This window comes from Cololabis saira, chromosome 3 (genome assembly GCF_033807715.1).
Source record: "Cololabis saira isolate AMF1-May2022 chromosome 3, fColSai1.1, whole genome shotgun sequence".
Classification (NCBI taxonomy): domain Eukaryota; kingdom Metazoa; phylum Chordata; class Actinopteri; order Beloniformes; family Belonidae; genus Cololabis; species Cololabis saira.
This window is the reverse complement of record NC_084589.1, coordinates 21,693,788-21,708,519: the sequence shown is the minus strand read 5'-3', so window position 1 is coordinate 21,708,519 and position 14,732 is coordinate 21,693,788. Positions and strand designations below refer to the sequence as shown.

Here is a 14,732-nt window from a genome sequence, read left to right as displayed (position 1 = left end):
CACATTTTTCTTTGTTCTTTCTACTTTGAAACCTGAACTTTCACCAAATAACTGCAACATTGTTTTTAGTTTTACCAACTTGCCCTTCTTTGGTAGCCTGGCAACTGTGTCCATGACTATGCTGTTGCTGCAGTCAGGGCAGGTTGAAGATGTGAAACACAGGTAGAGAAGAAACATGTGGACCTTGCCGGTCCATGAGTCTAATTTTACCAAAGTATAGCCTATATGGCTTTCGGATTTTGGATATATAGCTTTCACCTGGTTTATTCCTACCCTCTTAACTCTGTAAAAGTGTACTTACCTTGTGTTTTTGTATATTTGAACTTGTATTTACCTTCCTGATACATAAAGCCTTAGGTTTAAATGGGGGTGTATTGTTTTTCTACATAACTGTGTCTTACTCATTGTTTTCTTAAGAGCTTTTGCTGAAGCTTCTTGCAATGTCATTGTTCTCCTGAACACAGTTACTGTATGTACAGAGGGGCTTTCCCATTGAAGCTTTAAGAAACTGCCATCTCTTTATGGTGGGTTTTTCTTACCGTGGGGCTTCCTCTAGCAGAGGACATTTCGTGTCAGCCGTGGAAAAGTTAGTGTAGCAGTTCAGTGTGTTGTTAGCCCCAGGGGAACCTGTGAAGAACATATTCACCAAGATTCCTGAGCCTAATACCTGGAAAAGCTTCTCACTGTCACACACTCCCCGTTCAGCCCACTGCTGAACACAGAGCCTCTTGTCAGCACATTTACCAACCATTGTACACACTGCTCTCAGCTGACTTACAGTACATGACACAAACTTAACAGATCTCTCAGGGGGCTGATTGCCATCTCTCTGGTTATAGCGCATGGATTTTGATTGATAGAGACTTTTCCGGGGTGTTATGTTACTGAAGATACCCCCGTGGTTTTATCAAATGAACACCAGCTGTGAGATTGGGTCGCACCCTTACAGCATGCATACCACCCAGTTGGCCAACCTGTTACACAGCAGATGGTATCTTCAGACTGCTCCCACCGTGGCTATTAAATAATTAAGGCACTCATCAGGACCTGAGCATGCCTTATGATGTGGCACATGGCCAGCCTGTATCACTTGGCAGCCAGGAATGTGGGAGAAGAAGGAGTGAAAATCCAAAGGGAAGTGTTTGCCGGTTAAAAATAGAGTAAACTTATAAAAACGTCCTCATTATGAATTCTGGTTAATACGTGGTTGACATTTCGGTTGTATTCTCCTGAGTCAGAGTCTTTGACTATGAAATCGGTGTTGGAGTCCAATGAAATATTTATCACGCTAAAGAGTCCAGAGGATAAGATCTGACACATTTTGCTGTATAACACTGCAGCCCTTGCAAACTGTAGGGCATGTTCTTTTCCACATGCATTCATTTCAGTGTTTGTTTACTTTATGTGTGGCTCACAGGCATAAATTATGAATTATCCTCTGGAAGGAAGGAAACGTGGCCACATGTGGGGTACAAATGCAAGCGCTTTCCTTTACTTACTCTACACAAACAACATAAAAAAAATGGTCTTCTCCTTTTGCACGATAGCAGTGCAGAGTCGTGCAAAACCAAGTAGGACATGAGCAGTCCCAAACATTTGCTTTTCCCTGATGCGTCAGCTTCACAGTTGCTCTGCCATCTCATCCTGCCAATCATCCGGAGTGACACGCCGACATGTCCTTCCCCATTTCACAGTGAAGCCTGGCAGCGCTACTGGCATTTACCCAGTGGTTGGGTTCTGCAGGGGTTTGGTTCTCACTCCTCTATTGTTAATTGTGGAGTCGGGTGAGAGGGCGACTCCCACACGCTGACTCATTCGCAGCTCCGCACAGGATGCTGGGGCATTATTAGTCAAACTGAGGAGGATTGATACAAAACTCTTTAGCAAATTTTCTCAGACTTCTTGTTCATGTATATCTTAATGTTGTCTCTTTGCAAGATGTTTTCTTCAAAGGATGCTGAGAGGTCGTCTGCACACTTTTATATTGGCATTATTTTAAGTGTAAAAAAGTATACACCGTAGCACCTTTTTTATTATATTATGATAGGTATCCAGTACATGTCTCCAAAACACATCTCTTTCTGTTAGCATTTGAAAACTATTGAAACTCGTGTGAAAGAGATCAAAGAATTGCAAAAGTGCATTAACTGTATCAAAAGGCACCTGAACAATTTAATGTTGTTGGTTCAGTTATTCATGTAAAAGATAATGAAACATGGCGAAATGAATAGATGTTTTCGATGTCAGGTCAAACTATAAAATGAAAAAAGATGCTCCTTATTTATGTTTGGAATTACAATGCAAATCATTTTTTCCCCAAAGCTAGACTGTCTTTCAAAAACATTTTTTTTTTCTAAATTCCTATTAACAAAAAAATGAAAAAGAAACGAAGCTTGACAACCTTGCCAGTAGCTGAGCGACATTGTGAATGAATAAGAAGTACCCTAGTCCTTTAATCTAACTTTTTTTTTCCTCTGCTGTGTCTGTCTCTTTAGATAAAGCACCGCATTTCTCCAGGCTTGGAGATGAGGAGATCAATGCTGGACAAAATGCCACTTTCCAGTGTGTTGCTGCTGGAAAGGCCTCAGAAGCTGAGAAGTTCCTGTTGGAGGTCAGTGGTTTGACAGTGGAGTTTATAGCTAAATGAACATGTGTGTCTGGGGTAGATATCTATTTTATTGAGTATTAACCTTCAGCAGTACAAAGAGAAAACTGCTTTTGCTCCTTATCGTACTCGGCAAAGTGAATTACTCACAATTAAGAGGTACCTCAGCCTCCGTCTGTCTGATTCCTTCTGGCTCAGTCTGCCTTGTGTAAATTTTCTTTGCCGCGGCTGAGCAGCTAAATAAACTCGCCACATATCTTTAGCTCAGCAGAGTTGCTTCTAAACTGTGCTGTGGCGCGCTCACTCTTATTGCCTAGACCGCCCGGGAGTCGCAGCGTTGTGAATGTGCTGCTCTTTTGACCCAGACTTTATGTCACTTTGATCCTCCTGTCAGTGGACGGAGGTAAAAGCCCTCGTAGGTTTACAGTCCTGGGTCAGATCCCCACTTCTCAGGTTACCAATCTGGAAATCCTTTGATCTGTTTGGTCCAAGGAGTCTTTAAGGTTCTTTGATCAGACTTGTGTACAAAACACAGTCAACATCTAACATCTTTATTAATATGGATCTTCTGCTTGTTGTTTTGAGTCTCTTTGGTGGCACGTTGTGTCCCTTTGTGTTTGTTTTCCAACTCTTTTTATTTGCTACTGTCCACTTTGTGGTCTAATTGGCTTTCCATCCAGGAATTGTAACTTTGACTTTTAACAGAGGCTCTGGCCCAGAGGCACAAGTGTAGGCATGTTGGACTGTTCAGTGAAGCAAATCATTAGGTTACGTTGAACATTTCCTTCCCAATCCCAATCACAGACAAGTAAGTGAAATGGGTTTCTCCAAATAATCTGTGCCACACGTCTGTGTCGGACTTTTAATCATGTGTCCCAAAAATGCTAAGTGGTTAAATAAAGATGGCGAAAACAAAAGATGTCATGATGTGAAAGCTGTGCAGGCCTTGAAGTGTCTTCACTGCCTTTGAAGAGCTGCTCTGCTCGTAGGAGTCCTTAGCTTTCTTCTCTCGATAAAAACTACTTTGTTTTGGTGATGTTTCTTTTCATCGACTGTGGCTTTGTCTGGGAAGGTCGGGTAAGTCCACTGGGTGTGCAACTCTGGTGGGAGTAACTTAAAAATGTGTCACTTCATGCGGTCCAGATCTAAAGAGCTAAATATCACTGTTTTATAGAGCTTCCTTTCTTTTCCTGTGACACCACAGCCACACATTCAGTGATCTGGCCAACTTCTCACCACCCACCACAGCCAGCGTTAATCATGGTCGACAGAGGCAAGCCTCCTGCATTGTTTAAAACCAGGAGTTGTTGGATTTAGGTACTTGAAATGTGCTCGTTTACACCTCTTTGAACATCCACCCACTTGGTCACAACAGAAGGATGAAGACAAATGCTTTGGGTAATTACAGACGCCTGTGGTAATGAGATCTCCAGGCCACTGGAAACCCCCCCTTTCTCTACCTTCAGCTGTCCTGCTCACTGTGGTTCTGTCTTTCACAGCCTGTCTTGCCGCGTTCTCAGTGTGAACACAAATCAATGTTTTTTGTGCCGTTCTGCACCTGCTATGTTGATTGTGTTTGCTGCTGCAGATGCAGAGCCTGGGCTGCACGCGCCTGCCAGATTAGCAGATCGTTGAGTTGTTTCTTCGCCAATTAGCCACAACCAGATTGTTTTGCTAACATGAAGTGATGTCATGGGTATTTGATTTATCCGGATTTCTTCTGCCTCAAGTTTTTTAATCCGCAAGCTTGGAAAGGAGATGCAAAAAAACTAACAAACAAACAAAAAAAACCTTTAGGGCTACGAGTGTATGATTTAAGTTTTTCTTTTTTTCTTCCAGCAGTTGAAAGATTTATTGCCTGCTTAACCCTAATCAGTGGGTTTCGTGTTTGTTTTTTGTTTGCAAAAGGCTTGGTGCAACATTTATGTGGTCTGTGGTTTCTTTTGAGGCCCAGCAGCGTAACCCAGAGGCCTCATTGTAGATCCACCACGCTGACAGGCTTTAAACTGTTCTAAGACTCACAGATACCTACAGTAGTATCGCTACTCATGTATCCCATCTCACACAAAGAAAATTGCCTGCAAACATGATCAATTTAAAAAAAAAAAGACTGTTAACTTGACATATGCTGTTTGTTGTAATGGTGTGCAACAATGTGTGAAACCTCCTCGGTGCAGGAGCACGGTGAAGCACAAAACATTTGTTTCTGCTTTCACAACTTTTCTCTCTTTCTAACCCAGCTGCCTTTGTTTTTAAGTGTTTTTTCTTTAAATGTTCTGCTTCATATAAAAACTTCTCTTTCTTTGTCTTTTTAGACTCATCTATTAGCCACTGAACTAATCTGATTAAAACCTGGATGGATTAAAAACCCTCTGCTTCCTCGTCCCAACTGCTGAGTAGTTAAATGCTTTTGTCTGAATAATGTTGCACACTGAGGACGACTTAATTTGTAGATGGGATACATTAGAGCAAGACGCTCATGACATGCATTACCCCCTAATCAGCATTATTTTAACAAGATTTCATTTATTTTTTATAAAGCATGCCCGACTGTCACATTGTAAGATTAAATCAGTTAGATGGTCTTTTGTTTCTAATTAAATCGCACACAGTTGGACAATTCTCTGTTTTAATCGCACACCCTTAATGAGAACTAACCCATATAGCAATAACTCAAGTGTACATTGTTATTTTATTAGTTTAATGTCCCGGGAGTTCACACAGCAGTAACTGTGTCCGAGGGTTAAGTACAGTTTAGCTGCTGATCATGTGTGTTTTTGTGTGTGTTATTGTGGGCTGTTGTATGTTGTATGTACAAGTATGTGTTTGATAATTAACACATAAGACATATAGAATTAGTACGTACATAATGTAGTTGTAGTTTAAAAATAATAAAGAAAAGAAAAAAACATGGAGAAAGAAAAAAGATCATAAAGACGAAACAGAATAATGGGAAACATGGAACACCTGTAATGCTTTAACATTAAACTCTTATTTGAACACAAATTGTCTTAAAATAAATAATAATAATTACAATAATGACAACAATAATGAATAGAGAAAAATTTTTAGCCAAAGAGTCGCGCAGACGGGACACTCCCCCTACCCCCCCTCACTGTCACGATGAGCGCTACCCAGCGCGTGAAAGCAGTTGTCTTCTGGTGTCCTTCGGGCCTGCATTACAAATAGGGGGGTATCGAGTCGGAGAGACGGAAGCATTTATCATGCTGCCAGAAAAGTTATTATGAAGAGACTTTATCATCTTGGATTAAGGGATGTGTGACATCTTGGTTTTTTGCAACTTATACAAGGAAGCAACAGGGAAGATGTGTCAGCCTTTAGTTTAAAAGTATTTGTCACAAATCTCCCCATCTAATGGAGATTTAGTGCTTTGGTTATGGAGTATCCCTTTAGAAATACTTCTTTATTTGACAGGCTCCAAACGCAGCGTCACGGGCATAAGAATAAGTCTGTGTTTCTGTGCACTTTGACTGGTCTGAATAGATGACATATACCTGTGTGTGTGAGCGAGGGGCTGATGATGACCCTTCCTGTTTTTCTTGGCCTTGTCCTTTTCCTGCTTTCCAGAGACACAATGGGGACATCATAACAATGGCGTCGGTCAAGCACCTGAGCCATCGGCGCTTTGTCGTGTCTTTCCAACTGGGTAACGTTCAGCGGTCCGATCAAGACCTTTACCGATGCGTCACCCAGTCCTCCAGGGGCACAGGGGTCTCCAACTTCGCTGAACTTGTCGTTAAAGGTAAATACTTCCTTTTTCCTCACCTCTTAAACTTCCTGCATGACTTGTATACTCCACAAAGCTGTAATTATGGTGTTGCACTTCTGTTTATAAGAACATTTTTGAGTCAGCTGTTACAAAGCCTCCCATGCACGGGCAAGTAATCGGTCTTCTGTGTAGTTTAAAGGAGTGGAAAAGAGGCGATTTTCTTCCAAAGTCTCTTCTTGAAAGAAATGCCCATGCTTTTCTTCTCCTTGTCCCATATTTGTGAGTGAGAGTTTGGTCAAAGGTGCATGTGTGGCTGACTGAACTGGCTGCTGGACCATCACAGACTAGTCCAGAATTAACCGTTACTGTTTTCTCCAGGTCAGACTCCTTTCTCCTGGCTACATACGTTTTTCTGTTCGGTGGTGATTCAAAGTTGAATTGAAAAAGACCATCTGTGACTGTGGCAGTCATTAAAGTCTTTTTTTTTATCTAGTCACAAGAAACAGAAAAAGATCCTCAACCACAAACAGTATGCTACTCGCCTTGAGATGGTGAGCACAGTCTCCTGGCATCAGTGATTTCCTGAGCTGCAGTTGTCAAACAGGGTGCCATCCTGAGCTCTTCAACTTTCTGTCAAAAGCTGCTCACTTGACTCGGACTCCTGCAGCCCCCTGTCATATCATGAACCACAGATGGTGACCTCACTCTCATTACTCACTACAACCCTGCCGCCTGACACCACTCTGACAGCATAGTAATGACAAGGCAGTGAAATAGCTTGATGGCATAACAGACTCCAGCCCTCAGCTAAGTGAAGATGAGGGAGGGAATTAAGAGCGTCCTCGACTGTGTGATCCTTCTGAAAGACGGATGCAAGGACAGAGGAGAATGAGAGCCAGTGAAGGAGGATATTTCATTTTGAGTTCTGTTTATTTTAATGTTTCCATCTTCATTAATCACTCAATTAAGTAGTGCAATAAAGCCTGAAATGTATCAACAAATGGTGGGCGGGTGGCAGAATAACATCACTCTCATTTGTATGCAGTTCTAAGTACTAAACTTAAAGACTTAAGCCTGTCTATAGTCATCATTTTAGAATTGCCACGGGTAGTCTGTTGGGATGATGTTAGATCAAGACTTGAGTTCAACTTCACCGAGTTGCTCATGTGGTCAAAGACACTCAGTTATTTTCTGCTGTTGTATGAGGGAAAATCGCTTTTGTTACTTTGGAAACAACAGTTGGTTTTAGAGTTTCCCCAAGCTGTTACCAAACCCTCTAACTATTAACTTCCTGTAACTAGTAAATGCACTGATACGATGCTGTAAAATCCAATTTCTTGTCACAAAGCTCCACCGTCTGCAGATGTGATGACCAGCTGTTCTACTGTTTGAATATATTTAAAAGCACTCATCATCCTCTTAATTAGTTCAAGAGGAAGTATTATGATGCTGCCTGGGACTGTTTAAGTCTGATGGTATATCATCATCTACTGTTTCGACCTGCAGAGGACTTAGAGTTATTCAGCCTCTACGTTTTATCTCCACCTATCTGCTTCACTCACTTTCAACTTTCAAATCATGATGCATTCACTGCATCTCAGATCTAAAACTTTCAGTCTTGCTTTTTTGTGTTTCTAGAAGCAGCAAATTCAAACCAGCAGTTAAATAAACCACTCAAATAAATGAGCCAACAATTCTCTACCATTACTTTTATGATTCATATCCCGGCTTCATATTTGTGGGGGTTCTTTGCTTCAAATTCCATTTTCCTGATTGCATCACAAGCATCAGCAACCCTATTTGCAATTTTCAGTGAAAAGTAAACCATGTACGGTAGGCTGCAGTTATTGATAGAAGCCTCTTAAAAGAAAGAAAATAAAAGATCAACAGTAGACTCGAGCAGTAGTGAAAATAATTGTCTCCTTTGAGTCTAGTCTGTTTTAGTAATATACAGAACATTCGAAATCATGCAACTACATCCCTTATCTCAGAGAAAGTTGTCCAGATAAATAAAAAGTAGCTTTTGTTTTGGCTCTGTAGAAAAACATGCATTTGATCCCGACTGTCATCAACATATATATTCAGAGATTTGTCGCTTTTTAATCATGAGAATGACCACTGTAGTCGACTGGGTAGTCTAACAATAGAGGTGAAGGGAACAAAGGAAAAGCCAGTTATTAATATGCATATTTAAAAAAAAAATGTAATGTGAAATAAACAAAAACATACATATTTACTGGAGTTGCATCTTGCAAACTGGGAGAAATGAATGAGTTGTTAGGAATGCAATCACTCCGTCTGCTTTCCTGCAACCTAAAGTTGTCCTTTTATTAAGGATGATGTGCTGTGGGGTGGAAGGAAGAGTATAGAAACAGAGGTGAAGCGCTGGTAATGTTCAAAACCCACAGAGAGAAGGGCCATAAAAGACAGAGGCACCTCTGCAGGAATGAAGGATTAGTCACAGCCACAGATCTTACTCTGATCTTTTCTCATGCTTTGTCCTCATTTCTGTTCCATTCCCATTCTTCACTCACACTGTTACCCGTGTAATTGTTCAATGGTTTTGGATCTGCCTGCCGGTGACATTTGACCGGTGGGCTCTGGAATTAATTCTTGGTTCGGCGATCTTGTCCGACAGTGATGCAGAGTCTCTTCTTTTATCATGGTGAGAAACTGAGGACAGCGACGGCACTAAATCCCTCAGTTACAGAGATGTCACATTCATTTCATTGCACGCGCAGCTGTTCTTTTCCATCATTACACTGCTAAAATATATACAAGGCTGTGAAGTCTTCTTTAATGTGTGTGACTAATTTACTATTTGAACAAAGTGTGACCTGCTGACATCCTGCAGTCTCTGGAGACATGCTGGCTTTTTACTGATAGATCTGTTTGCATAAAAGTGATCAGTAAAATGAATACCGCAGCGTTATTCCCTAGATTATGCAGCAGTGCTGTGAGCCCACCAGCCGATGCTGTTACATTACAAACACAGGCTTCAAATGTGAAATGAAAAACACTGTTTGTCATCCCCTCTGACAGTACCTCCATCCCCCATCGCACCGCCTCAGCTTCTGCGTGCCGGCTCCACTTACCTGATCATCCAGCTCAACACCAACTCTATCCTGGGAGATGGCCCCATTATCAGGAAGGAGATTGAGTACCGCGCTAGTCAGTCCCCATGGTCAGAGGTGCATGGAGTCAACATGGTCACCTATAAGCTGTGGCACCTGGATCCAGACACAGAGTACCACATCAGCGTGCTATTAACTCGACCCGGAGAGGGAGGAACCGGCCCTCCCGGACCTCCTCTCGTGAGCAGGACCAAGTGTGCAGGTGAGTCTCCAGGGCTTGAAAGACTTCCGTACTGGTTTACAACTGGTTCACTCATTGCAGCTTCAAATAAACCCACATTACAAGTTATTTTTTTCAGGGTGTCTATGAGATTTGTAGCGGCCTGGAGTCAGATGCATGAAACTGCATAACGAAAACCGTGTGTACACACTAGATAGATTATTTTTGTCTGTGTACATGGTTCTCTTTTATAAATCTCCCTCAGTGTGACATTTTTATGCACATGCATTAGCCTGATTTCCACATCTATCTTTAGCCATGAATGGCTCCAGACACTCCCCTAATTGATCATTTGCATATAAAAACATTGTTTGCACCACAACTAAATAGGCATAACAAGGAGAACAACAGAAAAGAAGAAGCAAATCATCTCTGATTGTGAAACTGTGAAGTAGATGAATTTAAATAATTTTATTTGGTGGTCTCAGTCCTGGAATCGAGAACAAAACGAAAACCACTAAAAAGTAAGAGGTGAGATGAACTCTGCTCTTACAAAGATGGCACTAATGACACGGGAGGAGAACTGACAGAGCCTGCTGGGAAGCAGAGAAGACTAAAGACTTGGGAGACTAAAGTGGTGCAAAAGCAAACATCTGTTGGATCCATCAATAAACATTTAGTCCCTCGTTAAAGCAGAACAAAGTTGTCACAAGAGACAACCAGGACGGGAATCCAAAGTTACTGTGGCTGATTTGTGTTGCTAGTAAGGACGAGAGACTGCTTTTTAAAAGTAAGGCAATATTCCTTCAAATTAAATAAAAAAAGAATTCAATGAAACAGATATTTTACTATTTAAAATAAAAACTCTTTTGTGCTGCTTTAGAATGACATGACAAGTTTTCCAGTATCACAAGAGCACACACCTAGATTTTTTTTTATTGCATTCACAATTAAATAAGAGTATATTATGAAAATAAATAATACAATCCAAAATCATAAAAAAATTAAATTGGCAGTTTTGTTTTATGATAACTGTATGTTTTATTTGACTCAGAACCACATAGCATCTAGTGTGCCATGTTGATGTGATGCAGCATTTTATTGATGAAGAGACACCTCAAGTATAAGACCCAAAACATGGTGATTATTCATTACATTTTTAAACTGATGCACTTGATTAAGTTTGCAGTAATACCCATGAATGTGTCTTATACAGTATGCATGTTATAGAGGCGCTTTAATGAAGATCCTCTGTTCACTGTCTGATGTTCAGCAGCCACGTGCCGTAACTTCAGAGAGTCTTTCATTATGAGGCCGAATTGGTCACGATAATCTGCTGAAAATTAAATCACAGAGGAGCTGATAGACAAGCTCTGACTCAGTCACTCCATCTACTTATCGCATAAGAAAAGGCATATTTGTTATCACTGGTGTTCTCTGAACTCTGGAGCTGCAGAAGACTGAAAGCGAGAGTTTAATTGTTGCTTGCATTGCAATATCTGTTTGAGGGTTATTCAAAAGATAACAGCTAACTGATTGCAGGAGCCAGCCCAGAGCGTGCTTCTTTGGTGCATACTGAAGAGGAGAGAATTTCGCCAGTATAATGAATTGACATGAGTTTCTAGGTCAATATTTTTCCGGATTTTTCTGTGATATGAGATAACTGCTATGGCATCTGGTTAGCACTGCCTCCTTGCAGCAAAAAGGCTGTGGGTTGTAATCTGCCTCTTCTGTGTGGACTTTGCATTTTCCTGTGTTTGTGTGGGTGTTCTCTGGGGGCTGGATTTTATTTCCACAGTTCAAAGAAAGGCATTTTTGGTCAATTGATGATTAGAAACTGGACATTTGGTGTGGGTGTGGAAGATTACATTTCTCGCTGTGTTAGCCTTGGAATGTTCAGCCGGTGTCTTGTCCTGAATTAGCTGTGATTTACTTAAGCCCTCAAATGACTAAACAGTATAGAGTGGGCATAGTTAAAAGATGAATGGAATTGAAAAGTGAGGTAGAAGGCCTGCTGTAAATTAGATAAAAACACAGTAAATACATTCTGTAAATTTAACCAGCACTCCAAAAAAGCACTCAAGTTTAGTTTGGTTTACTCTCATGTGAGAATGACTAACAATTTTCAAAAGTCAACTCCCCACTCCTAAGTTTTGAAGAAAGCAGTCTTGATGTGCAGTAGAGTTCAAAGAGTTCTCCACTAGTCAATGCTACCACCTCTCTGCTTATCCTGCAAGGCAGGCAGATTCTCATGGGAGATTATAATCATGAAAGACTCCATCTATCCAGGTTAAACACAAAAGTTTGGACCAATAAGGATCCTTTACCAGCAACTACACACAGGCTTCAGATGTGATCGCAATCAGTACCACTGGACCACGATTTAGAAAAAGTATTGCCCTGTGAGGAAACATGCTGGATTGGATTGGAGACTGGACTGAGCAATGCGTTCCTTCTACTGGTTAAGTTCATGCCTCTCCAGACACTCCACATTGGTCCTGGACTCCACACGTCTGTTCGGTTGTAGCGTTTTGCTGCCACTTGATGGTAGTCCCAAAAACCTTCTGGAGCAACCTCCAGTGAAGATCAGTTTTGCTGTGGTGGCTCCTTCAGCTCCATTCACACAGAAAGATACTTGGTGGATAAAAACCTACTTCTTATTTTTGGTGGAGTAAAACTACTTTTTGAAAATTAAATGTCTGATATTTTTAGCGGTTGTCTGAGGTTTTCACCTGGTCATATTTGTTCTGTTTTGCCCATGTTATCCTCCTACAATTAGTCAACATTCAAGTAGCGTCATCTGTGAAGGCTACGTTCTTTTTTCTTTTTAGACTGGCTTTGTTGGCTGAATAGCCAATATATTTTGCTTTGAATGAGGTAGAATCAAAGTAAACAGACACTACAAGGTACCTAGATTCTACCCTCAGGGGTCCGTCATCACAACTGATTGCACCATCTGACTGGTAAATGCTTTTATTTTCTTGGGCTGATTGGATGAATGTTTCTTGTAATAGACAATTATAGATGGTTGCTTCAAGAATAAGACTGTAGATACAAGCAACTGAAGCGAGTTTCTTCCGTAGGATGGTTGGACTCTCTTTTAGTGATAGGGAGAGACGTTCCGGAGCAGAGTCGCTCTTCCTCCACCTCAAGATGAGCCATTTAAAGGGGACCTATTATGAAAAACACGTTTTTTCTTGCTTTAACATATATAAAGTGGTCTCCCCTCAGCTTGCCAACTCAGAGAAGGAGAAAAGCAACCAAATTCTGCAGTGTCTGTACAGCCGCCCGGATGAGCCATCTAGTCTGATGTGGCTTCTACGAGCCGTTCAGATTCTGCTCCCTTTCGTTACGTAACCAAAATGCAAACCACGCCCACAACTATAAAACCGTGTAACTGCATGCGAACGTCCGACAATCGCATCGGACTGCATGACATCGGACGCTCTCTGTCCATCTCCCTCCAGTCAGCTGCCACTTTATTGAGGTTTTTGTAGTGAAATGAGGGGGTATCATAGAGATAACTTCTCATTTCAACTAACTGGACCAGCCGTTCGTCATCCATGTTTCCTACAGTGCTTCCAACCGGCTTTCAACACGAGCGACAGGAAGAAAATAGAAGCAGGGCGTCGGACAAATGTTCAGCTGAAAACGCTGCGTCGCTGCATCGCTGCATCGCTGCGGCCAGTTAGGACAGTAGAATGGAATTGATTTTGTTGCTGACGCTCGCTTGCATTGCATGCAGTTATGACACGGTGTAACTCCGCCAGCCGGAGCTTCCGCCATTTTCTGGTAGCGGTGTATTGCGTCATTCAGGCAGCCAATCAGCACAGTGCCTCATCATCATAGCCCCGCCCACTCAGAATCCTGCATAGAGAATGAGGTTAGAGAATGGGATGATAAAGACATGGCTCAGAGGCTGAATTTCTCATTTATTTAGCAAAAACAATCAAAAGCTTGTTTTTAAGACATTCACTGCCTGTTTAAAATAGGGATTAGATGCCATAATAGGTCCACTTTAAGATGGTCTGGGCATCTAGTGCTTCCCGGACGCCTACCAAGGAACATGTTTCGGGCATTTCCAACCAGGTGGAAGCCCCAGGGCAGACCCAGGACATGCTGGAGGGATGACATATCTTGGCTGGCTTGGGAATATTATATATCTTTATTAGCCTGGAAGAGCAGGAAGAGGTGTCTGTGGAGAGGGAGGTCTGGGTATCTTTGGCTAGGCTGTGGTCCCCATGATCCAAACTCAGATGAATGTGATGGATGATACTTCATCCTCATGAAGGCATCTGCCCGTCATTTTTCATGCAAGTTATGTGGAAATGATTCCTTATAAAAAAGAACAAAAAAAACATCTGGTGCATAAGTTTTTCACCAAGTTTCCAAAGAAATATGTATTGGGCACTGACACTGATCACATACCTTCTGCTTGGCCTTTTCCTTGGTTAAAAAGAAATGTCTACCTTATTGTAGGTGGTATTTTGCCTTTCCTTTGACTTTTTCTTTTCATGGTTGTTGTTCTGCCCGTTTGCATTGATGCACCCCTGTGATTTGTCACAGTTCAGACCCCCCCCCCCCCACACACACACACTCCAAGGAGACAAGCAACATCCATACTCATTGCTAAATATGCAAGAAATGGAGAGCTCTGAGTTACCCTAAGGCTTTCAGTGTGTCTTCCATGGTCATAATTCTGCTCTATGTGCAACGATTTCTCCCTGCAACACGCCATCCCTCACATCTTCCCACCCTGTTCCAGCAGAGTTTCCCTTGTGTCCTCTGCAATGACATGTTAAAGGTACTGTTCTCGCTCAGGAAAGATACCCCTCATTCATCGGGCATTTTGTGAGTCTTATATCAGTCCCGCTTGGATCCTTGTAGACCAATCCCCCACTTAAGAAACAGATGGTTTACAAAAAATGAGTTAAAAAGTGTTGAAATGTGGGGTTAAATGGGGTGCTTGCATGGTATAGAGGGGAGAATTTAACGGTACAAAGGAGACAACGCAATCAAAGATTCACAAAAGATGGTATTTGATTTCACCGTTCCTGAAATTAGTGTTTCGGGCTTTAATGATGTATTTGCATTTCAACCACT

At 41.6% G+C, this 14,732-nt stretch overlaps 1 protein-coding gene across 4 annotated transcripts in view; it reads left to right on the top strand.

Moving 5' to 3' along the window:
- The window catches only part of LOC133427993 (receptor-type tyrosine-protein phosphatase U), a 204,346-nt gene that overhangs the window by 125,965 nt on the left and 63,649 nt on the right, over positions 1 to 14,732 (top strand). For all 4 annotated transcript variants that reach the window (XM_061716517.1, XM_061716516.1, XM_061716515.1 and 1 more), the window contains exons 5-7: positions 2,496 to 2,611; positions 6,194 to 6,368; positions 9,378 to 9,671. In XM_061716517.1, the coding sequence (XP_061572501.1) occupies positions 2,496 to 2,611; positions 6,194 to 6,368; positions 9,378 to 9,671 (585 nt within the window). The remainder of the gene's footprint in view (positions 1 to 2,495; positions 2,612 to 6,193; positions 6,369 to 9,377; positions 9,672 to 14,732) is intronic.